This window comes from Clupea harengus, chromosome 1 (assembly GCF_900700415.2).
Source record: "Clupea harengus chromosome 1, Ch_v2.0.2, whole genome shotgun sequence".
Taxonomy (NCBI): domain Eukaryota; kingdom Metazoa; phylum Chordata; class Actinopteri; order Clupeiformes; family Clupeidae; genus Clupea; species Clupea harengus.
Window position 1 is genome coordinate 17,885,967 of NC_045152.1, and position 25,110 is coordinate 17,911,076.

The 25,110-nt window shown below is 46.3% G+C and overlaps 1 protein-coding gene across 2 annotated transcripts in view; it reads right to left on the bottom strand.

The window, feature by feature from the left end:
- prkcab (protein kinase C, alpha, b) overlaps positions 1–25,110 on the bottom strand; it is a 116,202-nt gene extending 91,092 nt beyond the window's left edge. For both annotated transcript variants that reach the window (XM_012818270.2, XM_031569268.1), the window contains exons 1-2: positions 24,716–25,110; positions 23,516–23,547 (exon numbers count right to left, since the gene is read on the bottom strand). In XM_012818270.2, coding sequence (XP_012673724.1) covers positions 23,516–23,547; positions 24,716–24,879 — 196 coding nt within the window. In that variant the 5' untranslated portion in view covers positions 24,880–25,110. The remainder of the gene's footprint in view (positions 1–23,515; positions 23,548–24,715) is intronic.

Here is a 25,110-nt window from a genome sequence, read left to right on the forward strand (position 1 = left end):
CGGCAGGAAGTGTGGCTGACAGCTCGAGTCATGCCCACGCACCCGCTCCCCGCTTTGATACCAGCCGACAGGTAAAAGCACCTTCACGGAGCCCCAGAGCTGAAAAGAGCAGCCGCTGTCTCTGGGGGATTCTGTGCCTCTCTCTTCTTCTTTTTCTTCCTCTTCTTCTTCTTCTGGCGGGCGAGGGTGAAGCCCACCACAGAGACTGCCCTTTTAAAAAAGAAGAATGTTTTGCTCCCTCTTTGTCTCTCTGTCTTTCACTGTCTTGCTCTCTCTCCTCCCCTCCCCACGCGTTGCCTCTCTCAATCTCTTGCCCTTTCAATCTCTGGCTCTTTCTCTATAGCCTGGTTCATTCTGCCGTTTCTCTGGAGAGCAGTATATTTCCTCTCTCTGGATATCTGTCTCTCTCTTTCTGTCAACCGCTGTGCTTTTTTCCTTTCCTCTTACATTCTCTGTTTCTCTTTCATGTTGGATCGCCTCCTCTGCAGTTTTTCCTGATGCGCCAGTGTGGAGGAGGTGGTGGCCTTCCCCCAGTGATGACTGCTCTCTCAGCGCGTCTCCCTCCTCCTTCCCCCAGTGATGGCTACTCTCTCAGCTTGTCTTCCCTCGTCCTCTCTTTCTCTTTTCCTCTCTCATTCTACTTCATCTTAGTTCAACTTCATTTCCATTCTCTCTCTCTCATGCACCCTCATCACATTAATTCTCTTGTTTCTTTTTCTCTCCTTCTCCCTCTTTCTTCCAATCTCTCCATCTCTGTCTGTCTCTCTCCCTCTCTTTCTCGCCCAAAATGTGGGCATAGCAGGCTGCTTCCCTGGAAATCAACTAGGCGTTCGATGGAGCCTCCATCAGGGACTAACCCTACTTTTCTCCTCTGCTGCGTTTCTGGGGGAGATTTGTTTTCAGCCAACGAGGTCCCCGGAACACTGCAAAAAATAACAACTATCATCAACTCCCCCATTGTGTGGTGCAACACAGCCTAGCCCAGGCCCTCGTGTGTGTCGTGTGTCGTGTGTCTCTTTCCCATGCCGGAGTATCACAGAGGGGTAGGTGAGGGTTTTTGGGGGGGGGGGGGGGGTTGCCACCTCCTCCTATCAAAAACTGGAGGGATTTCTCTTCACATATTTAGCCTCCTGTTACATAATCTTTCCCTCTCTCTCTTTCTCTCTCTCTCTCTCCCTCTGTCTCTCTCTCTGTCTCTCTCTCTTTCTCTCTCCTGCAAGCGCTCTCCCCTGGAGCCCTCCTGCTGGGCTACTGAGAAACATATTTGGCTGATTACTCATTGCGCTCTCTTAATTCCTCTATTTTGTGTTAATCACACACTCTCTCGCTCTCTCTCTCTGTCTCTCTGTCTTTCTATCTATTTCAAGATCTCTCTTTCTCTCTTTTCTCTTTCAGGCACTCTACCTCTGATTAATCTCTCTATCTTTCTCTCTCTAGGTCTCTCTCTCCCCTTCTCTTCATCTTAAGGGGCATCAGACTGGCTGGGAAACAGTAGACAAGTGACATCCAAAAACAGATCCACATTGAGGAACATGATAAGAAAAGAGAGGCACAAATAAAAAAGACAAACAATGACGCTGTCCTTTCTGCAACCCACGGCCACAGACACACACAGACACACACACACACACACACAACATGACCCCTGCAACATTATTTCCAGTCTAGTGCACTCCAGGGAGGCATCTAATAATGCTTTAAATAATGCATGTTCCTTAATTAGGCTAAATGGAAAAAAAAGATGCATACCGTTTGTCTGCTAAATCATTGCTGCGACCACTGCAGGCAGGCTCCTTTGAGCACAGTCAGGATGTGCTCTCATGTAATCACCAGGGACCTAATGACAAAACTAATGTGTGTGTGTGTGTGTGTGTGTGTGTGTGTGTTTGTGGGAGAGTGACTCAGCAAAGTAGGCTCAGGGCTATGGGGCCCTACAAGTTCTTCTTCAAAGCCCCCCCGCCCCCTTCTCCCACCCCACCCCACAGCGATGGGTTTCTCTCATTTTGAATAATAAACACATTTAGCTCTTCCTCACTCTCTCTCTTCTTCTGGAGGTGAGAGCTGGGGCCTCCAGCACTCCTTCTCCAGCACAGCTCCTGTGACGCCTCCTCAGTGGGAGGGGACTCACCACAGGAGAGCAGAGGAGAGAGAGGCAGAGGGAGGTGCTCAGGGAGGTGCTCAGGGAGTGCTCAGGGAGGTCTGCTCTCCTGTCTCTCCTCATGAATTCATCATTGGGTCTGGAGTCATCTTTTCAGCTTTGTAATTGATAACCCATTTTTGTATCATTCTATCTTCTATCTGCAGTCAAGGACCCCTTTTTAGCTTGACATCCATAAAGGTCAAACTATGCCGTGCGGACGCTTGCCAGAAATGTCAAACCCAGGAAAACCACAGTTTGAGAGCTCAGTGTGCGGCACTTACAGTAAAAGCCTCTCACGCCCATGCACACACACACACACACACACACACACACACACACACACACACACACACACACACACACACACACACACACACACACACACACACACACACACACACACACACACACACACACAGGTGAAGTGAATGGTGGATGTGTGGGTGATACAGGCAGGAAACCCGATGTGGCCCAGTGTGGTTGGCCTGAAACAACAGCACCTACAAATGTCACACTATAAGGCAGAGATCCTGCCTGAGCACACTGGATACAGCACTCCTCAATCAGCCAATCACAAATACACACTTCTGCTGTCATCACAGTGTTATTAATGCAGCACAACTAAAGCAGTAACATTTCACAGCATAGATTCACTCTTACACACACTGCTATGAGGACAGCTTTGAGATATGAACGGACAGAATGGAGGAAAGGACAATGAACATATGCCTGTTTTGCAAACCGTTATTACCAATTCCATGACATTATAAAATGCTTATTACAATGTAGTTAATGTAATTGGAATAGAGAAGAAGTGTGATGTATTGTTTCGAGGGGGGGGGGGGGGGGGGGTGCATGATGCCTCTCTCAGTAGAGCGCAGCCTCCTGCTGGCCTGTCCTCTGTCTAGCCTGAGTCCTGTAGAGAGTGCTTACACCTGACCCACTTTCAGCCTCTCTCTCTGTCTCTCGCCCACACACACACACACACACACACACACACACACACACACACACACTGAATTATTCCTAGAGACGCAAAACAAACACTTACATGGTCACATACACAAGGCCACTGCCTCAAACACACAACACAAACACATACAGACATGATTACACCTTCACATGTATATACACGCCAACACACACACACACGCACACACACACACACACGCACACACACACAAACACGCACAAACAGGCCAACCCCAAACCCAACACAGAGACAAAGAGTGTGTGTCTTCCTGTAAAAGGAGCTGAGTGAACAGTGGTGTTTTTCTGCCTCTGCCTCTCATGATTGAGTCCTGCCTCTTTCATAAGACTAAACAGCACCTGCTGAGCACGTCCCACTCTCTCTGAGAGGAGCAATCAAGACATCTGATCACATTAAACTACCAAAGATAGACCCGCCATTTACATTTCAAAGCAGCCACAATAGCAAGTGATGTGGGAGAGACAGAGCATGGAGAGGGGCTGAGAAAGAGGGGAGAGAAGAGAGAAAGAGAGACAGGGGGGGGTGAGCAAGAGAGCGAGAGAGAGGGATTTGCTGAGGATCACTGGCAAGCATTCTTCCGAGGACAATATCAAAGGAGGGGTAGGCCTGTCCTGGGCGCGGGGACGCTGTCCCCAATCCTTCAATCAGACATCTGGATGCACAGAGAGAGGTGCACCTCTCCTCTCACACGCCCGCTGGGTGACTAATGGACCACAGACCTGACCATACGTGCCGGGGGCTAATGAGGACCACTGAGGGGGGTGGGCATGCCTGCTCTGGGATCAGCTCGGGGGAGTGATGAGGTCCGCCGAAAGCCATACATTTTATGCCGAAGCAGACAGCTGTCAAATCAGCCTTCCAACCCATCCGACTAAAGAATACTCCTTCGAGACTGACCTGGAGTCAGCTTGTCATTTTTTCATAGAAGAGGAGAACTGAAGACCTTAACTGAGTGATTCATCAAAGTGGATCTATTATGCTTTTCCGGTTAATCCCGTTCCTTTGGTGTGTTACTTCGCTCTTTGTGAATGGAAACGGTCTGCAAAGCTACAAGGCCCAAAGTCCACGCCAGAGGGACTCACTCTTTCCCACAGAAACCTCAGCTGCCTGAAACGCCTCATTGGAATTCCGGCCCTTTTGCCTTCTTACAAGATGACGCAATCTCGTAACACAATCCTTATTGTCAGAAAATGAACATAATAGGTCCTCTTTAGAAGAGGAGGAATACAAATGCAACTCAGGTGTGAAGACTGACTCCCTACACAGTACTCAATAGACCAGTTCTGGACTATTCAGCACTTTTAAAACGTTTCCATTGTGCAAAACAAATGATAAAATAACAACCTACCATGCACCTAGCCTGAATGCTTTTGACCAGTGGGAGACCAAAGTCAGCAGCAGTCCACACAGACAGTGCTGAAAGCGTTGTGCTTACACAAGAGCCTGCTGTCCAATGTGTGGAGGAGGGGACTGGGAGGCAAAGTGCTGTTCTGGGCACAGTAAGACAGAAACAAGTACATCTGACAATCTCAGAGGCAGGAACTCGGACTGGCAACTCAACACAGCCCCAAGTCTGGCCATGTGGGATGTTACATAATCCCAGCATGGACACGTCTCGCTGCGGGGGCCGCGGTGGGGGGTGGGGGGCTGTTTCACACAGGACATTTAGTTCCCCTGTTCTGCACAATAGGACAAAAGGACTGAGATATTACAAATGACAGGTGCAAAGCACATTCAAGACAGCCTAAACCGTCTGAAGCATCTGTGCCAGATGTTATCTTAACCTCAGATGGTATTAGTGCCCTCTCTCTCTCTCTCTCTCTCTGTCTCTCTCACCATCTCTCTGTGTCTCCCTTCATCTCTCTCTCTCTCCCTCCCTCCATCTCTCTATCTCTATAGTCCCGTCATGTTTCTGAGGTAACCCACCTCTGATTAAGGTGGTCACAGTGACACAGCAGTTTATGGATCAGCCCATATTAACGTAATGAGGTGTTTCCACTGGCAGCTGCAGGAGAGCTCAGTGTCCAGGGGTGGTGTGTGTGTGTGTGTGTGTGTGTGTGTGTGTGTGTTGGGGGGGAGCAGCTGAAGGCCCAGAAGCAAATCCTTCAGCACCACACCATCAAAATAATAATGACAACAAACAGTGTGTGTGTGTGAGAGAGAGAGAGTTAGTGTGTATCGTGTGTATCGTGTGTGTGAGCGTGTGTGTGTATCGTGTGTGTGTGAGCGTGTGTGTGTGTGTGTCTTCATATGCACTGCAAACTGCATGTTCATTGTTGTGTGAAGGCCCCGCAGGCTGCTGTCATCCTGTCTCCTGTCCACTTGGCTGCTGTGTGTGTCCTGCACTGACTCTTTACACACACATATACATTCTACCCCCCCCCCCCCCACACACACACACACACACACAGGCCCACAAACATACAGTATCATACAGATGGCGATTTCCCAAACAGTAAAATGACAGACTTGAATGGCACTGAGTATGTATAGTGTGTTGAGTGTGCAGGGCCATACCAGGTGGGCATACCAGGTTGCCTGTTAGCCCTGGCAGGCTGAGGGACCGCAATAATTAGGGCTCCTTATTTCTGATTAATGGCACTTGAGCAACACCCCCCCCCCCCCCCCAACAAAGCTCGTCTCCCTGCTAATTAGTCACTGCAACAAGAACGTCCATGGCACACCCTGAGTGGATGACGATTTCGATCCCTTTAGGCCTCGCTCTCTCTCTCTCTCTCTCTATCTCTGTCTCTCTCGCTTCCTCTCTCTGTCTCTCTCTCTCTGTCTCTCTCTGTCTCTCTCTCTCTCTGTCTCTCTATCTCTGTCTCTCTCGCTTCCTCTCTCTCTCTCTCTCTCTCTCTCTCTCTCGCTTCCTCTCTCTCTCTTTCTTTTAATGGCATCTAATAAACATGTGGCTACTTATAACACATAACCATGGTCATTACATACTACTGTGCTGTTTCTACCTTGCCAATTCCATGCTCTCCCTATCTAGCTCCATAACTTATATTCTCAATGTCGTAGTCCAGCAAGTTAAAGTTGTTTACAAACAGACAAAAACAAACAAACAAACAAACAAGCAGGAAAACACACTGACACATTACACTTCAGTGGTGCTTTTAGCTTTATGTCTGTCAACCTTTTAGAGTGCCAAGCTTTCAGCTTTCCTATTAGGATTTTGTCCCCCCCACCCCCATCACCCTCACCCTCTGTGCCCACAGGCTCAGTGCTTCATCACCCTCACCCTCTGTGCCCACAGGCTCAGTGCTTCATCACCCTCACCCTCTGTGCCCACAGGCTCAGTGCTTCATCACCCCTCACCCTCTGTGCCCACAGGCTCAGTGCTTCATCACCCTCACCCTCTGTGCCCACAGGCTCAGTGCTTCATCACCCTCACCCTCTGTGCCCACAGGCATCTAGATGCTTCCTTCAACTGATGTCCTGTCATACTGCTTCTCAGTTCAAACTTTCGTTTAGTCTTATGTAAGGGCAACAAACAACTTACAATTGGTGCAAATTATATTATTATATTATAGCAGGCTTTGTTGCATGGTAATAAGATGCTAAAGCACACATGTATGACAATTACTACTGATGGTAATACAGCACTAGCATTGGAAATAGCCTATCATGAAAACCTATGGCTTTTACACCAACAATAACACTGTAGTGAAATGATTGTGACACAGGGTTCAAGTGTGGTGTCACTCTGTGATCCTATCAGTGAGAGTTTGGAGTCTGGCTCAGCATCTAGATGAAGGCAGATCAGCCTGTGGTCCCTCATGTTAATGGGACCCTCAGCATCTAGATGAAGGCAGATCAGCCTGTGGTCCCTCATGTCAATGGGACCCCCAGCTCTGCCATGCTGAGGCTTCGCTCTCTAAGCTCCACCGCTCACAAGATTAACTTTCAATGAGATTTCGATGAGATTATGTCCCTTAGGCTAGCTCCAATTCCAGCTTTCTTGTTTCCCTCCCCCTTACGTGATCCCTCTCCCTCTCTCTCTCTCTCTCTATCTCTCTCTCAGTGGTTTTCAAATGGTGTTTTAAATAAAGAACTTTAAAAGTCAAAGTCTCTGTCTTTCTCTCTGTTTTTCTGTTTCTAAAACGGTGAATGCGCAAATCTGTCCCTCTCCTCCACTGTGAAAACAGGGCTCTTCAGAGGAGGCTGGACAGGATCTGTTTACTTCAGCTGTGCATCTCCTGCTCAGGTCTCACCTGTCAGGCTTGGCAACAGAACAGAGTTGACATTTGTTGTTTTGTCATGACGCTCAAATCACTCCAAATCAAAACACTTCTTACACAGTCTGTCCTGGTCCAGGGGCATCTGTTTGTTTTGTTCAACTTCTAAAACCCAAAGACCAATGACAGGTCATCAGCATCCCACATACCACAGCCACACACACATATCTCACACACACATCCTACACAAGCCTGTGTATAATCAGTCATGCTCACACACACAAATATAACATACACACACACCCCCACACACCCCCCCCCCCCACACACACACACACACACACACACACACACACACACACACACACACTCACACACAAACACAGGAGGTTAAAGGATGAGGGGAGGGACAGTGGAGTCCACGTCTGAAGCATCTGTGTTTGATGGCCTTCTATTCCTGTATGTGGAGGCCAGAGGGCTCCATCAAGAGACACAGAGGACTCTCCTCCCTCTCTTGCCCTCACTCCTTGCTCCTCGCTCTCCTCCCTCTCTTGCCCTCGCTCCTCGCTCTCCTACCTCTCCCTCTCTTGCCCTCTCTCCTCGCTCTCCTCCCTCTCCCTCTCTCTTGCCCTCGCTCTCCTCCCTCTCCCTCTCTCTTGGCCTCGCTCCTCCCTCTCCTCCCTCTGCCTCTCTCTTGTCCTCAGTGTTTCACCTGTACTTCTCTCATGCTCTTGTTTTCTCACTGTATGTGTACATGTGTGTGAGCATCCGTGTTTGAAAGAAAACAGTGCTTCGGTATAACAGTCAACACATCTTGGCATAATCCATCCCCCCTCTCCCCAACAAAAGCACACGCACACACACAGACACACACACACACACACACAGACACACACACACACTCTACCACCCCCAATAGCATAGATATTGGGGGAAGAGAGAGTGAACGCAGAGGGGATGACAGTTTGAGTGAAAGGCTAAATAATTCAGTGCTAGTGACAAGCAGAGAAGGGCTGACTGAGGCACAGATGCCAAGGAGGATCGGGGGAGGGGGGGGGGACTCCAGGCCACACAGAGGCAACACAGGGATACAGACTGCACACATGACAGGAACCCAGCAGATGAGGGCCAACACACACCACCAACACCACATTCATCCAACCGAGGAGAGGGGACAGCTGAAACAGCACCTACTAATGTCACACTGTAAGGCAGATACACTGAAACAGAAACACCATCTTTGCTTAGAGATGCTCCTTAGCTACAACAGCCTTCCACTCTTTCAATAGCATTGTATAACACTACGTAGCATCTAATATGCCATACATACAGGGTGGACTGCTGCTGTGGTCACGGCATGGTCATCTGGTCTCTTCCATGTCAGTGTTTGAGTCCATCATCCATTAGCATTGCTGAGCAGCCACATCTGGCTTCTCCCCCCCCCCCCCCCCCCCTCCAATCCAAACACACACACAGAACGCCACGGCCCGCGACCAGCAGCACACATCTGCACATCAAGACAGGCACCATATGGAACAAGGGGGATTTAGTTCCAATTTAATACTTCAGCACATTATCCATCCCTGTTCTCATTTCTCACAAAGGGAGAGCCACACGAGGAAGTGACTGTAAGCCAGCTGATGCAGAGGGATAGAGGTCATTAAAGAGAGAGGGGGGGTGAGAGAAGGAAAGGGAGAGAAGTGGGAAAGAGTCTGAACAAGAGAAGGAAAGAAGATTAAAGAGAGAGAGAGAGAGTGAGTGGACACTTTGCACATTGAGTGTCCTAATTTCGTGGTTTTCTTCATTTAAATAACAATTATTTGTAATAGAGGTGTCAGAACAGGAGGTGACTTATGGGACTCCAAAATCATTTCAGGGTATTCAATTAAACACATTAAACACAGTCTCATCTGAATGGCCTCAATCGATTCATTGATGAGGTGAGTGCAGCAGGGGCCGGCCTGCACACCCAGCCCTCCTCCAGCGGGTCAGAGCCAGATCATCCGTCACTGGCAGTACAATCCAATAAACCTGTCATTTACCACTTTAACACCACGACGGAGACAGACATGTACCACGCGGTGGTTGTGGCACAACAATAGGAAATAGAAAAATGTGTATTGTTATTCAAATACTAATAAGAGGAAGCATAGAACAAACAACGGGGCTCCGACCAGAGGAGCTCAGCTGGGAGAACAAACTGAGTGAGCAAGACAAGGGCTCCAGGGTGCCTGTGGAGAGCAGGAAGCAGTCGTGACAGGTGTGTGTGTGTGTGTGTGGAGAGAGGGAGAGAGAGAGAGAGAGAGAGGGAGAGGGAGAGAGAGAGAGAGAGAGAGAGAGAGAGAGAGAGAGAAAGGGAGAGAGAGAGACAGAGACAGGTCAAGCTTGACAAGATTTCTTCTTGTCCTGATAGAAAAATGAAAGAAAGAAATACTCCACAACACACACAGTGTCTGTAGTATGCATGCAGTCTGCAATACATCTGACTGCTTCCAGAAACATGGCTAGACGTAGCATAGCGCTAACAGGCGAAAGTCTTCCCATCCTACAACATGCTATTCAGCAGTCTACTTCTGCTTAACCAGTCTAGCAGTCTACTAGAGAAACAAAGGAGAAGTTAAGGGAGCAATGTTTCATCTTGACAACTCAGCCTCATTTCCACTGCACTAGAACCACCATCTGTACAAATACGGCAGCAGAGTGCATTTAAACAATACTCTGAAATAGGGAAAAAAAGACTCCCTTTCAGAGTAGACAGGACGCCTGAGGTGAGTGTGTTGAGGCTGCGCTCCGGACGCCTGAGGTGTTGAGTGTGTTGAGGCTGCGCTCTGGACGCTTGAGGTGTTGAGGCTGCGCTCCGGACGCCTGAGGTGAGTGTGTTGAGGCTGCGCTCCGGACGCCTGAGGTGAGTGTGTTGACGCTGCGCTCCGGACGCCTGAGGTGAGTGTGTTGAGGCTGCGCTCCGGACGCCTGAGGTGTTGAGGCTGCGCTCCGGACGCCTGAGGTGAGTGTGTTGAGGCTGCGCTCCGGACGCCTGAGGTGAGTGTGTTGAGGCTGCGCTCTGGACGCCTGAGGTGTTGAGGCTGCGCTCCGGACGCCTGAGGTGTTGAGGCTGCGCTCCGGACGCCTGAGGTGTTGAGGCTGCGCTCCGGACACCTGAGGTGTTGAGTGTGTTGAAACTGCGCTTCGGACGCCTGAGGTGTTGAGTGTGTTGAGACTGCGCTCCGGACGCCTGAGGTGTTGAGTGTGTTGAGACTGCGCTCCAGAGCTAACTCAGGGCTGGAGACAGACACCAGACCGCGAGGCCCACTGCACCTCAGCTGTGGAGGTATTGATCCATTAGTCTTGATTTCCTCAAAGGAAGCTGCACTAATCAAGGCCAGAGAGCAGCAGGTCCTGTGGGGATCCACTACAGGCATAATCAAGGCTAGAGAGCAGCAGGTCCTGTGGGGATCCACTACAGGCATTTCAGAGCTGGAATAATACTCTTCCCCCACCTCTCTCTATCTCTATCTCTATCTATCTATCTATCTATCTCTCAAGGGTTTCATGGAAAGGAAAAACAAATGAATTGCACCCACATTATTTCAAATCACCACAAAGGTCATCCTTGTCCTCACCCACTCAGGTGTAGGAATCTCTTCAGACAAACTAACTCCTTGCACACACCAGGACGACAGGACGATAAATAACCTAACATCCTTCAAAAGGGACTTTCATTGATTGTAGACATGGGTGGGACTCAGCTGCACACATCCGTCACAGCCATCACATATTGTGTCGTTTCACTATTTTGTTATATGCTATGCATCTGAAAACAACTTATTATAATATAATATTTAATCCCAGTTACAAAAACAAGCAATCCTGTTTGGTTGGTGCCACTGGTTTGGTTATAGCACATATAAAATGTCAGTGGGTGCACAGCAACACCAACAGCTAGAGTAATGTGTCAGTTCAATGACATTCAGTACAATTTAACTCACAGTAGCCCCCCAGAATTGCCCTTGTATCTTTTTTAAATGGCACACAACACAACAGCTAATTTGACCCCCCTCAAAGGCTGTTTTTAGCAGGTTCAGTGGGGGCATGACAGTTTCAAGTTTGCTTTTAAAAATGTTTTTGTTAATTTGCCATTTAACAGAGCATAAAAACGCATCTGTCATCTCATTATTTGGCTGTTTTAAGTTTTAGTTGAACCTGCCCAGATGACACAGCCCTGAAGGCTAGTGACAGCCCTGGAGGATGTGTACAAATGCAGCCATTTGCTAAAAAAAAACAAAAAAAAAGGTGCTGTTGCTACTGTCTGTTACGCAACATTTAAGGAGAAATATTTTGACACATGCATCAATGCTAATTGGCATGCCTTAAAGAGAAGAAGGGGTGGGGGGGCTCATCACTCTGCGAACCCTCCCCACTGAACAGGCACAAGTCCTGCAAGCCACCCATCGCATCTGCGCTGTCTCTGTGTTCAATCATGAATACCTGCTGTCAACATGATCTACGGCAGCAATTCTGCCACAATGAACAAACAAACAAACACAGGGAGACAGATTGAAGGACGAGGATTTAAAAATAAAAATAATAGAGATGCATTTCCGCAAGAAAACACGGAATGTGATGGCTAAACAACAGCAGAGGATCGCTAACGTTTGATCAGCAAATGACAGATTATACAGCCCAAATGCTGATTATTACAATCATATAATCTGGAACACAAGAGCATACAGCACACAGTAGGCTTTATGATTAATAACACACTATTCAAAATTAGTTAACAGTCTCCATTTGCTGTGTGCAATAAGCTACATAACTTACCCAGATCAGGGCAAAAAAATCATCATCTGTCCATTTATTAAGTTCAAGGTCTAAAGTGTTAAAAGACTAAAGTGTTACAAATTCTAGCCATCCTCCATGCTTTAAGTGTGAAGAATGTCAATGATGCTTAGATGACTTTTAAATCCTCAAAGTCAATGTCACAGAGTCTGCTGGCACAAAGAGTGGAAATGAAGGTAAGGACCAATAGCCTCATTGTTGAAAGATCTGAACATTTGATTGGATGTAGCAGAATTATCCAATAATATAGCAACTAAAGAAACCCACATCTTTGAGAATGAGCCTGATGGTTTATGGTGTAGTAATAATAATAATAATAATAATAACGCATTTTAGAACATAGTAGAAACAAACTATAATAGTGTGATAGTATGATCCACTGTGTCAAGTATATGATTTGTATTTGATTGAAATTCATTTCCCCACAAAAGGTACATGTCAAAAGCAAAGTTTGACTATTTAGACAATGATGTCTTTCTATTTTCCACACATGCACACACGCACGCATACACAACAGCAATACAAAGTGTTTTCGGAGCAGTGTCTCTGTGTAGAATCCATTCTATAATGTTACATACTCACCATGGTCCATGGATGAAATAATGGTTGATACCTAACATGTACTACACACACACTGTACACATACTACACACATACTGTACACACACATACCAGTGTTTTTTGAGCAGAATCTTTTTGTAGAAAAAACCCATTCTATTCATGGCTCTTTGTCTTGATTCCAACTCTCTCTGAGCCCAGTATCTATCTGTTCCACCACCACACCCCTCTTTGAGTCCGTAGCTCTGGCTCTGGGTCTGTTGGGTGGAGTTGTGTTTTTGGGTGGAGATGGGGGGCGAGAGCAGTGTGCTTTGGCAGGCAGGGGTGACTGCCTTAGTCTGGCCTCAGCTGCCTGTCATCTCAGGCTCGTTCCAGACCTGCCGGGGAAGTCGACACTAATCACAACAGTTTCCCTGCGAAGGCTAATTACCAGTACCCTCACCCTGATTGCCCCCAAAACCCTCTGGACCCCAGAGACAGGGAGAGACAGGGGGATATAGATAGAGGGACAAACAGAGAGAAAGGGAGAGAGAGAGAGAAATCTCGTTATGTCAACATCCCAATGACTCTACCCAAAAACACAAAGCTAGAGGGTCCTAAAGCAAAATGAGAAGTTCACTGAGGTCCCTCAGCATCTGAAAAGCCCTGAACCATATGCCATGCTTTCATAACACTGAAGACAAGTGCCTGCTATTACTATAGTGAGTAGCAGCAGTGATAGAAGCTCACCCATTCTCTGTGTACCACGGTAGGCGCATGGCATTGACAGTATGCTTTACAACTTAATGGGTATGTATGGTATGCATATCATGCAGTCTTCAAACACCTCCCTTTGAGCTCTCAATCATCAGGGGAAACCATTCCTTTAAGTTGTGTAACAGGAAACACACTGTCTATCAGCGTCTATCAGCACAAACTATTGTTGAATACGTTTTTTGTTTTGTTCATCTTCACAACTCCAATCCTTCATGCCTTGACTATTGTCTCACTCAAATGAGAACAATCTAGCAGCAGAGTTTTTTCTCTCTGAAGTTTGCTTTTTCCATCTAAAGGAGACATGACTAGACATGCTTTTGTTGGGGCCTGTGGTTTGTGCTCACGAGTGACAGATGGACTGGGCTCAGGCAAGGAGCTGTGGGAACAGAGCAACAGTGATCAAAAGGGCCTCTCACCAGCAGGTTACAATAAGGTCTCCCTTTTTTTACTTTTTCTGTTCAAACATTTGTCATGAAAAGTATGAAGATGTTCGTTACCGTTTCATAATTAGGCCTCATTATTTCTGGGGAAAGACTGTTTTATCTATTCAGGTTCCATTTGACTAATTCCTTGGGCCGTACATAAGTCTGAACTATGAAGCAAAGCCCCCAAACTTCTGCTCTGCATAACATGATTCCGGCTTGCGTGCTCTCTACCTTTAAATCGAACTTCACAACAACTAAGGAATCTTAACCCAACCTGGGGAGTATGTGAGCACAGCACAGGCAAATAAACAACCACATCTTGCCTTGTCATTTCTCAACAGTGTCTTAAATGAAGCAGTCACTAAAAAAAACACAGATGTACTTTATAGGAAAAAATGAAGTTATTGGAGTTGATGTCACGTCATATAAACAGCACTTGTTTCACTTGCAAAGGGGATGGACAGGAGGAGGACTGATGTTGACACTGATGTTGACATCAGAGATTAAACCGAAAATCATGACGCAACAACACAAGCGTCTGACTAAGCCCCACAGAGAGAGAGAGAGAGAGAGCATCTAAACCTAACCAGCACTGAAGAGAGCGAGAGACAGGTAGAAGGTCGAGTGAACACTTCCGAGTATGGCGAGGTGCTAGGAGGTCGCACATTTTAAGCTCTACTGCTGGAATGTAATTTAATCCTACAATACTAATCAAAATATTGTCAAAAGTCACGCAACACGTGTATAAGAGTATCCAGAATTAAAATGTCAGGAAAAAATGTTAAAGACAAGGCAAAGAAAGAGAAAAAGAAAGCACGACAAGGGGGCGAACATTTGGAGGTTGAGGAGGCTAGCAACATTCAGGTTGACAATATGGCTAACGAGTATGACCTTGACGAAGCAGACGACGAAATATTAGATCCAGACAAGAATAGCAATCAAGATATCAAGAAGGTCGAGTGAAGCAGCCTGTACACCCTAGTGGCCTACACTCTTGGAGGTCGAGTGAAGCAGCCTGTACACCCTAGTGGCCTACACCCTTGGAGGTAGAGTGGTAGAGGTACGGGGTCTGAGTGACATCGGGAAAACTACGGAGGCTACTGAGATGCTGCTCATACACTGTGGTGCCTCGTCCGATTCCCAATGGAAACGCATAGGCCCAGGCTTTCAGTTACCTTGGAAACGAGTTAGTCCAGTCAGCCTAGTGTGAGTGTGTGTGTGTGTGTGTGTGTGTGTGTGTGTGTGTGAGAGAGAGAGAGGGAGAGATAAATAGTGTATGTGTGTGAGTGTACATAACAAACTGAAAGCCATGAAACATCCCAAGATGTGGGATGATGTGAGTGGAGGAGGATGAGTTGAATCATACATAATTAGGTTGAATGAAAAGGGCCATTACTCCTGCTGCAATCAATGTTACTGATGTCTTCAGAGAGTTTCAAGGGAGCGTCAAATGGAGGAGATTTCCAGTGATTTTCTCTTCTTAATTAGCACTGCCCTATATTTCACAAATGAATCAGATTCAGATAGCAGCCTATGAGGCTTTGCTGACTGCTCTGCATTGCAAAAACAAATGTGGGCCCAAGCATTTCATCTTTCCACTAAGAGTACTCCTAAGTCGCACTAATGCTTTCTAACTAAACGTTTTCTCGTAGATCCTATTCAAAGCTGCTGTGAGCAACTTTTACAAAGGAAAAGTTAAAACTCCTTGGCTAAGAGAAAGAGCCTGCTTGCGATGACCCAGGTGATTGGTTGATGAGTGACAGGTCTGTGTCTTTGAGGAGGCATGCACATTCATAGCCTACCGCAAAGAACGATAAATAAATAAATGAGATTCTCAGTAATTCTGCATTTGCATTCAAAAACATTGTAATGTGGAATGCTAAAATGTTTATGTTCATTTGGGAGTTGGTTTTCGTCAGTTAGGAGTCCTCTCGCCTACTTCTTAGTTCTCCTAGACTTAGGTGATACTTTTGGCGCTAAGGGACTTGGAATTACTCTAAGCCAAAAAAATGAACTAACTCCCAAAATAACTCAACCAAATGAACTAACTCCCAAAATAACTCAATCAAATGAACTAACTCCCAAAACTAACTCCCATGCTGTGACGGTCGTGGTGCAACCCCACAGGAACGGCACACTCCTGCCCCGTAATAGCGACCGCTAGCACACAAACACACATGGTTTTGCACACACAAACAAACAAACACACAACTGATTGCACAAACTTCTACAAGGTGGAACCATTTATTTAAATTAACTAAGTTGGTGCACTGCTAATTCCCTGGAATGGCAGTAGGGACACTGGAAATGGTGATTTTTGAAATCTGGGATACAGAGGAATACTATGTTTGTTTCAGGATCTGTCTTGTCATCTGTGTATTGTTCAATTTTTGTACACAGAGTATCATCTTTCTTGTACACAGAGTATCATCTTTCTATCTTTCCATCCATCCATCCATCCATCCATCCATCCTGCTTTTTATAAATTGTGCTGGCCACCTCCCATATACAGTATGTTCATTGTTCTGTTTAGGGGAACTCTTGTCAGGTCCGGTATGTGCATATGTGTGATCCTGCTACTGCTGATTGTTTTCCTCTGTTTCTGAGAGGCTTAGCAGGTTTTCTTATTAGACTGCTGATTGTTGTCCTCTGCTCATAGAGGCTTAGCAGGTTATATTTTTTTGTGAGACTGCTGATTGTTGTCCTCTGCATATTGAGAGGCTTAGCAGGTTTCCTGGATACTTTGAGAAGTTATTAAACCTTTTATCTTTGAACCCTCACTCTGTCTCTGAGCTTTTTGGCCAAACCCAAATTTTGACGGCAACCCGAGGCTTGTAGAAACACCGAAAATACAGCTGAATCGTCTACAACAGTGAATGGTTAGTTATAAGGGAAAGAGATTATTTAGTTCTTTGCTGACAATCAGAAGCATCATCATTATCATCATCATTATCATCATCTTCTCTCTACCCTCAGCTGAGATTTAATGAAAATGTCAGCGGTTCAAGCAATATATTATTTCGCCTCTGCCTAATCCTTCTTTTGATCTACTTCATAGATCAAAAGATAGGAATAACTCACTGTATCTACCATCAAGGCTGTATGGAAATCATTTTTCAAATTACTGTGGAAAACAGCAAAAACCGCTCACTGCTTTTGGCTCAAATATATTAACTAAATTTACAAGTAATCTTCATGTAACAGCTACAATGATGTAATTGCTGTTTATCAACTATTTTAACTGAGCACTCATACTGACATAAAAATGTAAGTTATGTTAAATCTTGTCTTGCGGCGAGCTACATCTTCATGATCTCACATACAGGCCTTAAACACGCGGAAGAGGGCAGCTGTGTAGCTTTACGCTAAGGATGATGAAGCAACCCAGATGAGCGCTGAGACAAAACACTGAATAAACAAGTGAGCCGGTTCTCTCTAAATATGCAAGAGGGAGATTGATTTCCAAAAGATCCAGAAAGATCTGAAGATCTGTGTGTAAGACATCAAAGGGAAGAGGAGAGATCGAGGGGGGTGGGGTGGCGTTGTGTAACGTGTTTATTGTTCCGCTGCCACCACCGCACTGGCTCTCTCATAGCCTGCCGCCCCCTCACTTCTGCCACTTGATTGGTTAATGAGGGCTACTGTACTGGCCAAGCAGGCCAGCAGCTCTCCACCCACACTGGTGCAGGGGTCTTCAAGGCGGACCTGTTGCCTATCTGCTCACTCAACAGCATAGCATGTAAACACAGCAAGCGCAAGGGTATACAGCAACACGTATGCTACATAAAGGACTTTCAATACAAATGTCACTAACCTAAAGAAAAAAGGTACATCAGTTTCTGTTGCTTTCTGTTGAATCTCAGTTTCAGTGTGTGGGTATGTGTATGCGCGCATGCGCGCGCGCGCGCGCGTGTGTGTGTGTGTGTGTGTGTGTGTGTGTGTGTGTGTGTGTGTGTGTGTGTGTGTGTGTGTGTGTGTGTGTGCATGTGTGTGTGTGTGTGTGTGTGTGTTTGTATGCACATGAGCACACTCCCTTCTCTCTGCTCTCATCTCTCTGCCCTTCACCTCTCTCTGTTCCATCCCTGAACAATGAACAGTGTACTGTGTGTCCTGGAAACCACAGCATCCCCTTTTCACTGAGCATCCATATTGTGCTGGGCACGGGTGGGGGGGTGGATAGGTGTTGGTGAATAAGTGAGCAGGTGTGGCCTGCGACCACATGGGAGGGGGAGGCTAGCTGCTGGCAGGATTCGGCTCGCCCGGCAACCTTCCAGTCTGCCTACCTTTCCCCACCGGCAGATGTGACAGAAACAACTGAGCATGTGCTCTGCTTTCCAGCACTGACACCGTGCCACACTCATGCATTTCACCGTGCCACACTCATGCATTTCACCGTGCCACATTCATGCATTTCACCGTGCCACAGTCATGCATTTCACCGTGCCACATTCATGCATTTCACCGTGCCACAGTCATGCATTTCACCGTGCCACACTCATGCATTTCACCGTGCCACACTCATGCATTTCACCGTGCCACACTCATGCATTTCTCTCAGAGAGAAGGCAGACAGCAGCTATGAGACATCCTCCTTAGAATGTAATACCCAAATGATATTTGGTGATTTTTGCTCAGCTGTAAGAGCTCTTTCAGTGCAGATCTCCTGGGTTCCTCTGGCCACAGTGCCACTTATGGAGAAAAGTGAATTTAGGTCTTAAATAAGATATAACATGGCACGGCCAATGCACAGAAAGAGCAAGTTGTCATTCAAGCAAGTTGTCATTGTGATATATATTTAACTTCCAAATGTAAAATGGCCACTCATACTCAGTGCTACACTGATGAAAAGCAGAGCAGTGCTAAGAGTTTGAGTGTGTTTCCTCTGGGTTGGCAGCGAGTCACACAGGTGTTAACCAGCCGAGTGGAGGAGGAGAGACACGTTCCAGTCTCAAGAGATTACTACCCTTAATCATCACTGTCAGAGGGCCACTACAAAAACTCTCTCAAGTCATCTGTTAATGCTCATCCCATGACAACATTCCTTCAGGCCTTCTCCTCTCTTTCTCTTCTCTTTCTGCTTCCCCCTCGCCACTCTTTCAGAAACTGTCAAACTGTTTATTCTATCATTGCCAACACCTCACAAACTCAAAGACATAACTCAAGCAGGCCTGCAAGCCCTGCAGCTTTCCCTCTCTCTGCATGGCAGTGCCTGACTGGAGACAGGCTTGTTTCTCTATTCCTCTCCGGCCACAAATCTCCCTCTCTTCTCTTCCTCTCTCTCTCTCTCTCTCTCTCTCTCTCTCTCCAGATGGAGCTCCAGCTCGCTCGGGTGCATGACTTCTGGAGAGGGCCAGAGGGATGGAGGGATGGCAAACCAAAAGAGTGGAGACATCTTTCTCGCTGTGGTGATTCATGCTTAGCCTAGCGTGAAAGCTGAGCGGGGAGGGGGTGGTGGTGGTTATGGGGGAGAGTAGAAGCCTTCGCTGACGGCATGGGAGGACCGGGCGGCGCTAGCGGCTAATGATGTTGGCTAAAGTCCATGGCCGGGGGGTTAACAGAGGGGAAAAAAAGGCTGTGTGCCGTTGCAGATTTTATGCAGCCCTAGACCAACTCTGAGTTGGCACTTTCTGAACCAGCGAGAGCGACGGTGGTGTGTCTGACATCACTGCAAAGGCTAATCAAAATGCATTGGCACAAGGCAGCTAAGCAGATGGGTGGACTGGCTAATGATGCATGGATGGACTGATGCATGGATGGACGGATGGATGGATGGATGGATAGATGGATGGATGAATGGATGGATGGATGGAAAGATAGAAAGATGATACTCTGTGTGTCCATGGATGGATAGATTGCTGGATGGATGAAGGATGATACTTTTGTCACAGATGACAAGCAAAAACAAGGACAGTCCAGAGACAGAGAGCTCAGATTGTCTCATCTGCCAGCTGCTGGCTAAAACTGAGGAGGCTAATAATCGTGACCAACACACAAGCCTCTTCCTCCTTGCTGTAACTCCTCCCTCTCTTTTTTCCCCTCTTGTTGTCCCTGCCTCACACCTACTTTCTCCTCCTTGCTCTCTCACATTCTGCGTTTTCCCTGCCTCCTCCTCCTCCTCCTCCTCCTCCTCCTCCTCTCTCCTCCCCTCCGCTGTGCTGTCCTCATTCCCCCTCTCTTCTTCCAGCAGGTCAGGTGCTCTGTGTGGCGCTGGCTGCCAGTGTGAGGCCAACCCCAGCAGACAGGCATGATGGATCGCAAGCAGAGCCTTCGCCACTAATTACACTAAACAGGCTTTGCTGCATGCACACCTGAGGGAGCAGGACACAGCCCACATGCACACACAGAAAGAAAGAAAGAGAAATACAGAGAGAGCAAGAGAGCGAGAGAGAGGGAGAGAGAAGGAGAGAGGGAGTGGGTGTCTATGTAGGTCTACACATAGACATTTAGATTTCTTGTTCCTTGTATTCCTTATCCTTTGGATGACTGCTTTGGCAATACCAATGCCTTATTTGTTATGCCACTAAAGCACTTCAAATTGAATTTAAATTCAGAGGCTGATCCATGCGCTGCACTTTATCTCACTTGTAAAGGCAGTGAATATGAAATGGGCCGAGATAAAACAATGAGTAGCCTTGGCTGCACTGCCTTGGAAGTATGGACGGATGGATGGGAAAATGCATTAACAGTCAACACAAGAACAACAAGGTAGGCAAACTGTGTGTAAGCTGTGTAGGCACTGAGAGATACACCTGTACACAGGTAGTGTATACTGCGCTAGGGCAAGAGGACACTGTAATCATTCTGAATATTTAAACAGGGGTTAGCGGTCACGCTTCACTCTCACAGTCGACTCCACCGAAACAGTGCCAAGAAAATGCACCTCACATTGGAACTTATCAGCCCAGAGACCAAGGCATGGATGTTTCTAAGTGTGTGCCTGTCTGTCAGTAGCCTGCTGTGGGATGGCTTATTCAGCCATATCCCATTCCTCCACTCCTCCAGCACTCCCCACCTGTGCCCTGTACACATACTGTACTCTGCACATGTGTTCTGGCTCCAAGGGGCTGCCTGTGCAAAGGAACAGGACTGTAATGAGTTGACCCTTCTCCTGTACTGATATCAATGGCTTGCACAAGACCAAAGTACTTGATTTAGGATAAAGGACCAATCCAAAAACATGAGATCTATTCACCTGTTTACTGACACCAATACAAAAATACAATAATAATAATACACTATACTGTACTAAGAATCTAATACTATACTCTCCCAAGGTCAGTTCTCTTGTCCCCCGCAGAGCTACAGGCCAACATCAACTTAGTCACTGTTCCTCATGAAACATTAACCAGTTCAGCTGTCTTTGTCACTGGAGCTCCTGACAAACATGCCCAAACAATCACCTGCTTTTAGGGACACTGGGGTCTCATTTTTCCATCCATGTAAGCCAATAAAGACAGGAAATGAGGCCTGTCAAGGCTTTCTCCCCCCAGTCTTCATCTGTGATTCATTTGTCTGAGATACCTATCTAGTTCAAGGCATTCACTTATAGCTGAACGGAGGCAACTGCTTTGAGCTTGTGGCACCACAATGATTCAAGTGAACCTAAGATGAGGTTATTTCTGTGTGAGAGCTCTCCTTCTCTCTATCACTGTCTGATTCCTATTCCAATCAGGCCCTTGCTGCTTTTGACCCACATTGGTTTGACCTCTCTTCAGTCCAAGTCTGGGGCATCACTTGCCTTTCATATTTATGTAACAGTGGAGCCGGCATCAGAGGCAGCCATGCATGTTTGCTCATGCCTTCCCTTTTTAAGCGTGAAAAGTGCAGTAGCAGAGAAAAGTCCCAGCGCCAGATGCTCCGCCGCAGATGAAGGGACGGATGAGCTGCTTCGGAAAAAAAGGAAGGGGAGGAACATCCCTGTGAGGGCTCCTGATGAGACATTCACACACTGCAGGGCCAAAGCATCGGGCCGGGGGCAAGCAGAGAAGGCCATTAGCCAGCGTCCTCTGGAGGGGCCCCTCCGTGTCCCAAAAGTGTGGCACGCCGGATGCAAACATGCACCCAATCAGCCATTAGCTTTCCCTGAGGGTTTAAAAGATATGGATGCTTTGTGATATGTTCACAGGTTCAAATTCGGCTTGTAGTATTTTTCAAGAAGTACTCCTACTCAACTATTTTAGACTCACACACAATATTAAAGTTGTTGACATATTCATCCTAAACATGCTAACACTATTCATTAACCGCACTGCCCATGAGTTTGGAATAAAACACGCTAACACTATGCATTAATCGCAGTGTCCATGAGTTTGGATTAAAACATGTTAATATGATGCATTAGCCGCACTGTCCGTCAGTTTGGATTAAACCCATGTTTAAAACGGAACATCGTTTCAACATGATGGCTGATTTTTGAGGACAAAGTGGCCAGCAACATGAAGAGGTGATCTCAGGACTTAAGACACAACAAGAACAACACTTCCTCCCAGACATTTACCTCAGCGAACTCCGGCTGTCTGCAACTGCCTCAGGTGTCCTCTGGGAAACTCAACACTGGCTCGGACAGTGGCAGCTTGGTGTCCCATTTCAAGGGATGAGCTCCAAAACAAAAGTCCCCATGCAGGGGTGTCTGAGGCTTGTCCATGTTACAGAGCATCTATTCTACATGACACTACGTAGTTTCCCTGCACCTGAACAGGGGCATATTTCCGTCCGGGCTGTATGCAAATGAACATTTAGCCTAGCTTATGGGGAAATAAAATGAGTTGGTAGTTTGAACTGGTTGCTTTTGAGGAAGTACTTGACAGAGGTCACAGGTCATACTTTGAAATGACTAGTGTGTCTTAAGAGTGTGGGGGAAATGAAACATTTCAGAGTGAAGACACAAAAGCACTTCAGCATAACAGGCTTCACATAGGTACCTGACAACAGGTAAAGCTACCCTACCATAGATCCTATTCCAGATGCATGGAAGAGACAGCCAGAAAAACAGGAAATGGGGCACGGACTGACATGCTTCACTGAGCAGTCAAGACCAAACAGGTTTGATTTATAATGCCAGTCTGAAGAATGAAGAAGCCAGACACTGGAGACACCACGCTACAACTCCAAAAATGAAAACCGATACAGACCATTCCCTTGAGAGGAGGAGGATCAAACACGGACACTTTTCTGTGTTTACTCACTCAGAATAATGGGCTTCTTTGGCCCTGAAACGTACACATTCGTACCAAGGGCCAGACATCCATTCAAGGCAAATTACCAATCTGACAGGTAAGTACTCTCTGTGAGCCAACACACCTTGTAAATGTTGTAATTGTGCCAGAGCCCTGGCAAGCACTGCAGTTTCCACATTATGGTGGGAATACACACCAATATACTGTATATGTCATCATTATTTTACACCTGCCGTAGCACTAATGCAGTAGTTCATTGGCACTTATCTGTAATGAGCCTGTCTGTTTCTCCTAACTTCCTCTGACGTTTTAGTCTGAGAATGTATTCAATATCGGTCTTATGCAGTCCTTCACATGCACACACACACACACACACACACACACACACACACACACACACACACACACACACACACACCCACACCCACACACACATAACCCAGCAGTTTTACCTTGGCACTGAAATCCTTGCTTCCCAAATCCCCTGTAAAATGACAGAGAGAAAAGCAAGTGGTCAGAGTACAACAGTGCAGATGGTGTGTGAATACATAAACAGCAGATACACTCCAGATTCCTAACAAAATATGCTCTACATAAAGCTTTCACATATGTACAACGATCACGCAATATATTGTGAGATCTTGGACAATACATATCGACAATCTGATCTTGAAAAGGGTAAGGATATTTAGAAAGTAAAATGATGAATAACAGTTTCACATATATAGGCTCTGCAATTTAACAGCACAGATGAAATACTGTTGTGGTAAAGAAACCGGATATTTGATAGGCTCCTTGCTTTAGTCTTAGATTTGATGCCAGGGATTAGATATTTCCAGTAGCAGAAATATTGTAATGCCGAATTTGAAAAATCTAGCCAGTAGACAATATCAATAGAAGAGCAAAAGCTATCCAATCGGATATTAATAAGGTTGTTATTATGACTGTATTATGTTTTTGTTACACGAATTAACATGTAACAATGAATACAGAGGATGTTGGGTTACTACTTAAAAGCTTGAAACGAGCAGAGAAAGATAGGGGCAAAGCTCGTGAACAGTTTTTAGAGAGGCGCGTGTAAGGTCATATACTTTATCACCAAAAATGTCAGATACGTTTTGATCCATTATTAACATATACGGATCACTACAAGTGTAATGAACACGAATCATGCACATCAAGTCATATTTTGGTTTGTATTAGGCTACATTTTATTTTCGAAGGCACGCGTAAACAGTGGCCAGCCCGACGCTCTGAATTAATAACAAAGAAGTAACATCAAATGAATGCGCTGAATGCCTCGCTTAATCAGGCTGCTGTTGAGGGATAGATTATGTAGCCATCGTTTACTTAGGTAACTAAGGGTTTGGATTTCCTGGTCTAAATTATTAGAATATTTATCTACAGCGTAGTAAAGGAAGAGGAACTGGTGGGCTATGATCCGTAACCTAATGTTCCATCAACATCAAATGCACACTCAGAGTTAAGATTAACTTGGAAATATTTCTGTATAACGTGTGTGAAGGCTAGATGTCTCCGAAAAGAGTTAGAGCTTGCAAAAAACGAAGTTGTGCTCCCCGTGAACAGCAAATAACTTTTCTTCCCCTGACGCACGATTACAAGAGGTGCACACAGGTAAGAGTCAGACTTACCAGATGAAGTCTTTGCAATGGCTGCAGAAGGTCGGCTGTTTAAAAAATCTGGCGGTGAATTTATGATTTTTAACTTCATACACGTTTTTCTGCCGCAGAGCACCTTTGCGGGCAAATCGGTTCGCCACGACCATAGATTCGTTAAAGTGAATATGATCAGCCATAGCCAAAAAATGCGGTCCCGCGTTTCCACGGCGTATCACCTCCAAAGTGTCTTCACAGGTGTTTTCCCCCACTAACACTGAGAATTAGCCGACTGTAAGAGATGAGGAATGTTACTGTCAGCCACAGCGGATTTCCACCAGCCGTTCTTCTTGCATTTAAAGTGACGTCAATGGACTTCGTACTGTTAACAGTAAATGTGCGCGCGCGGTCTTCCCCTGGCAATTTCATAG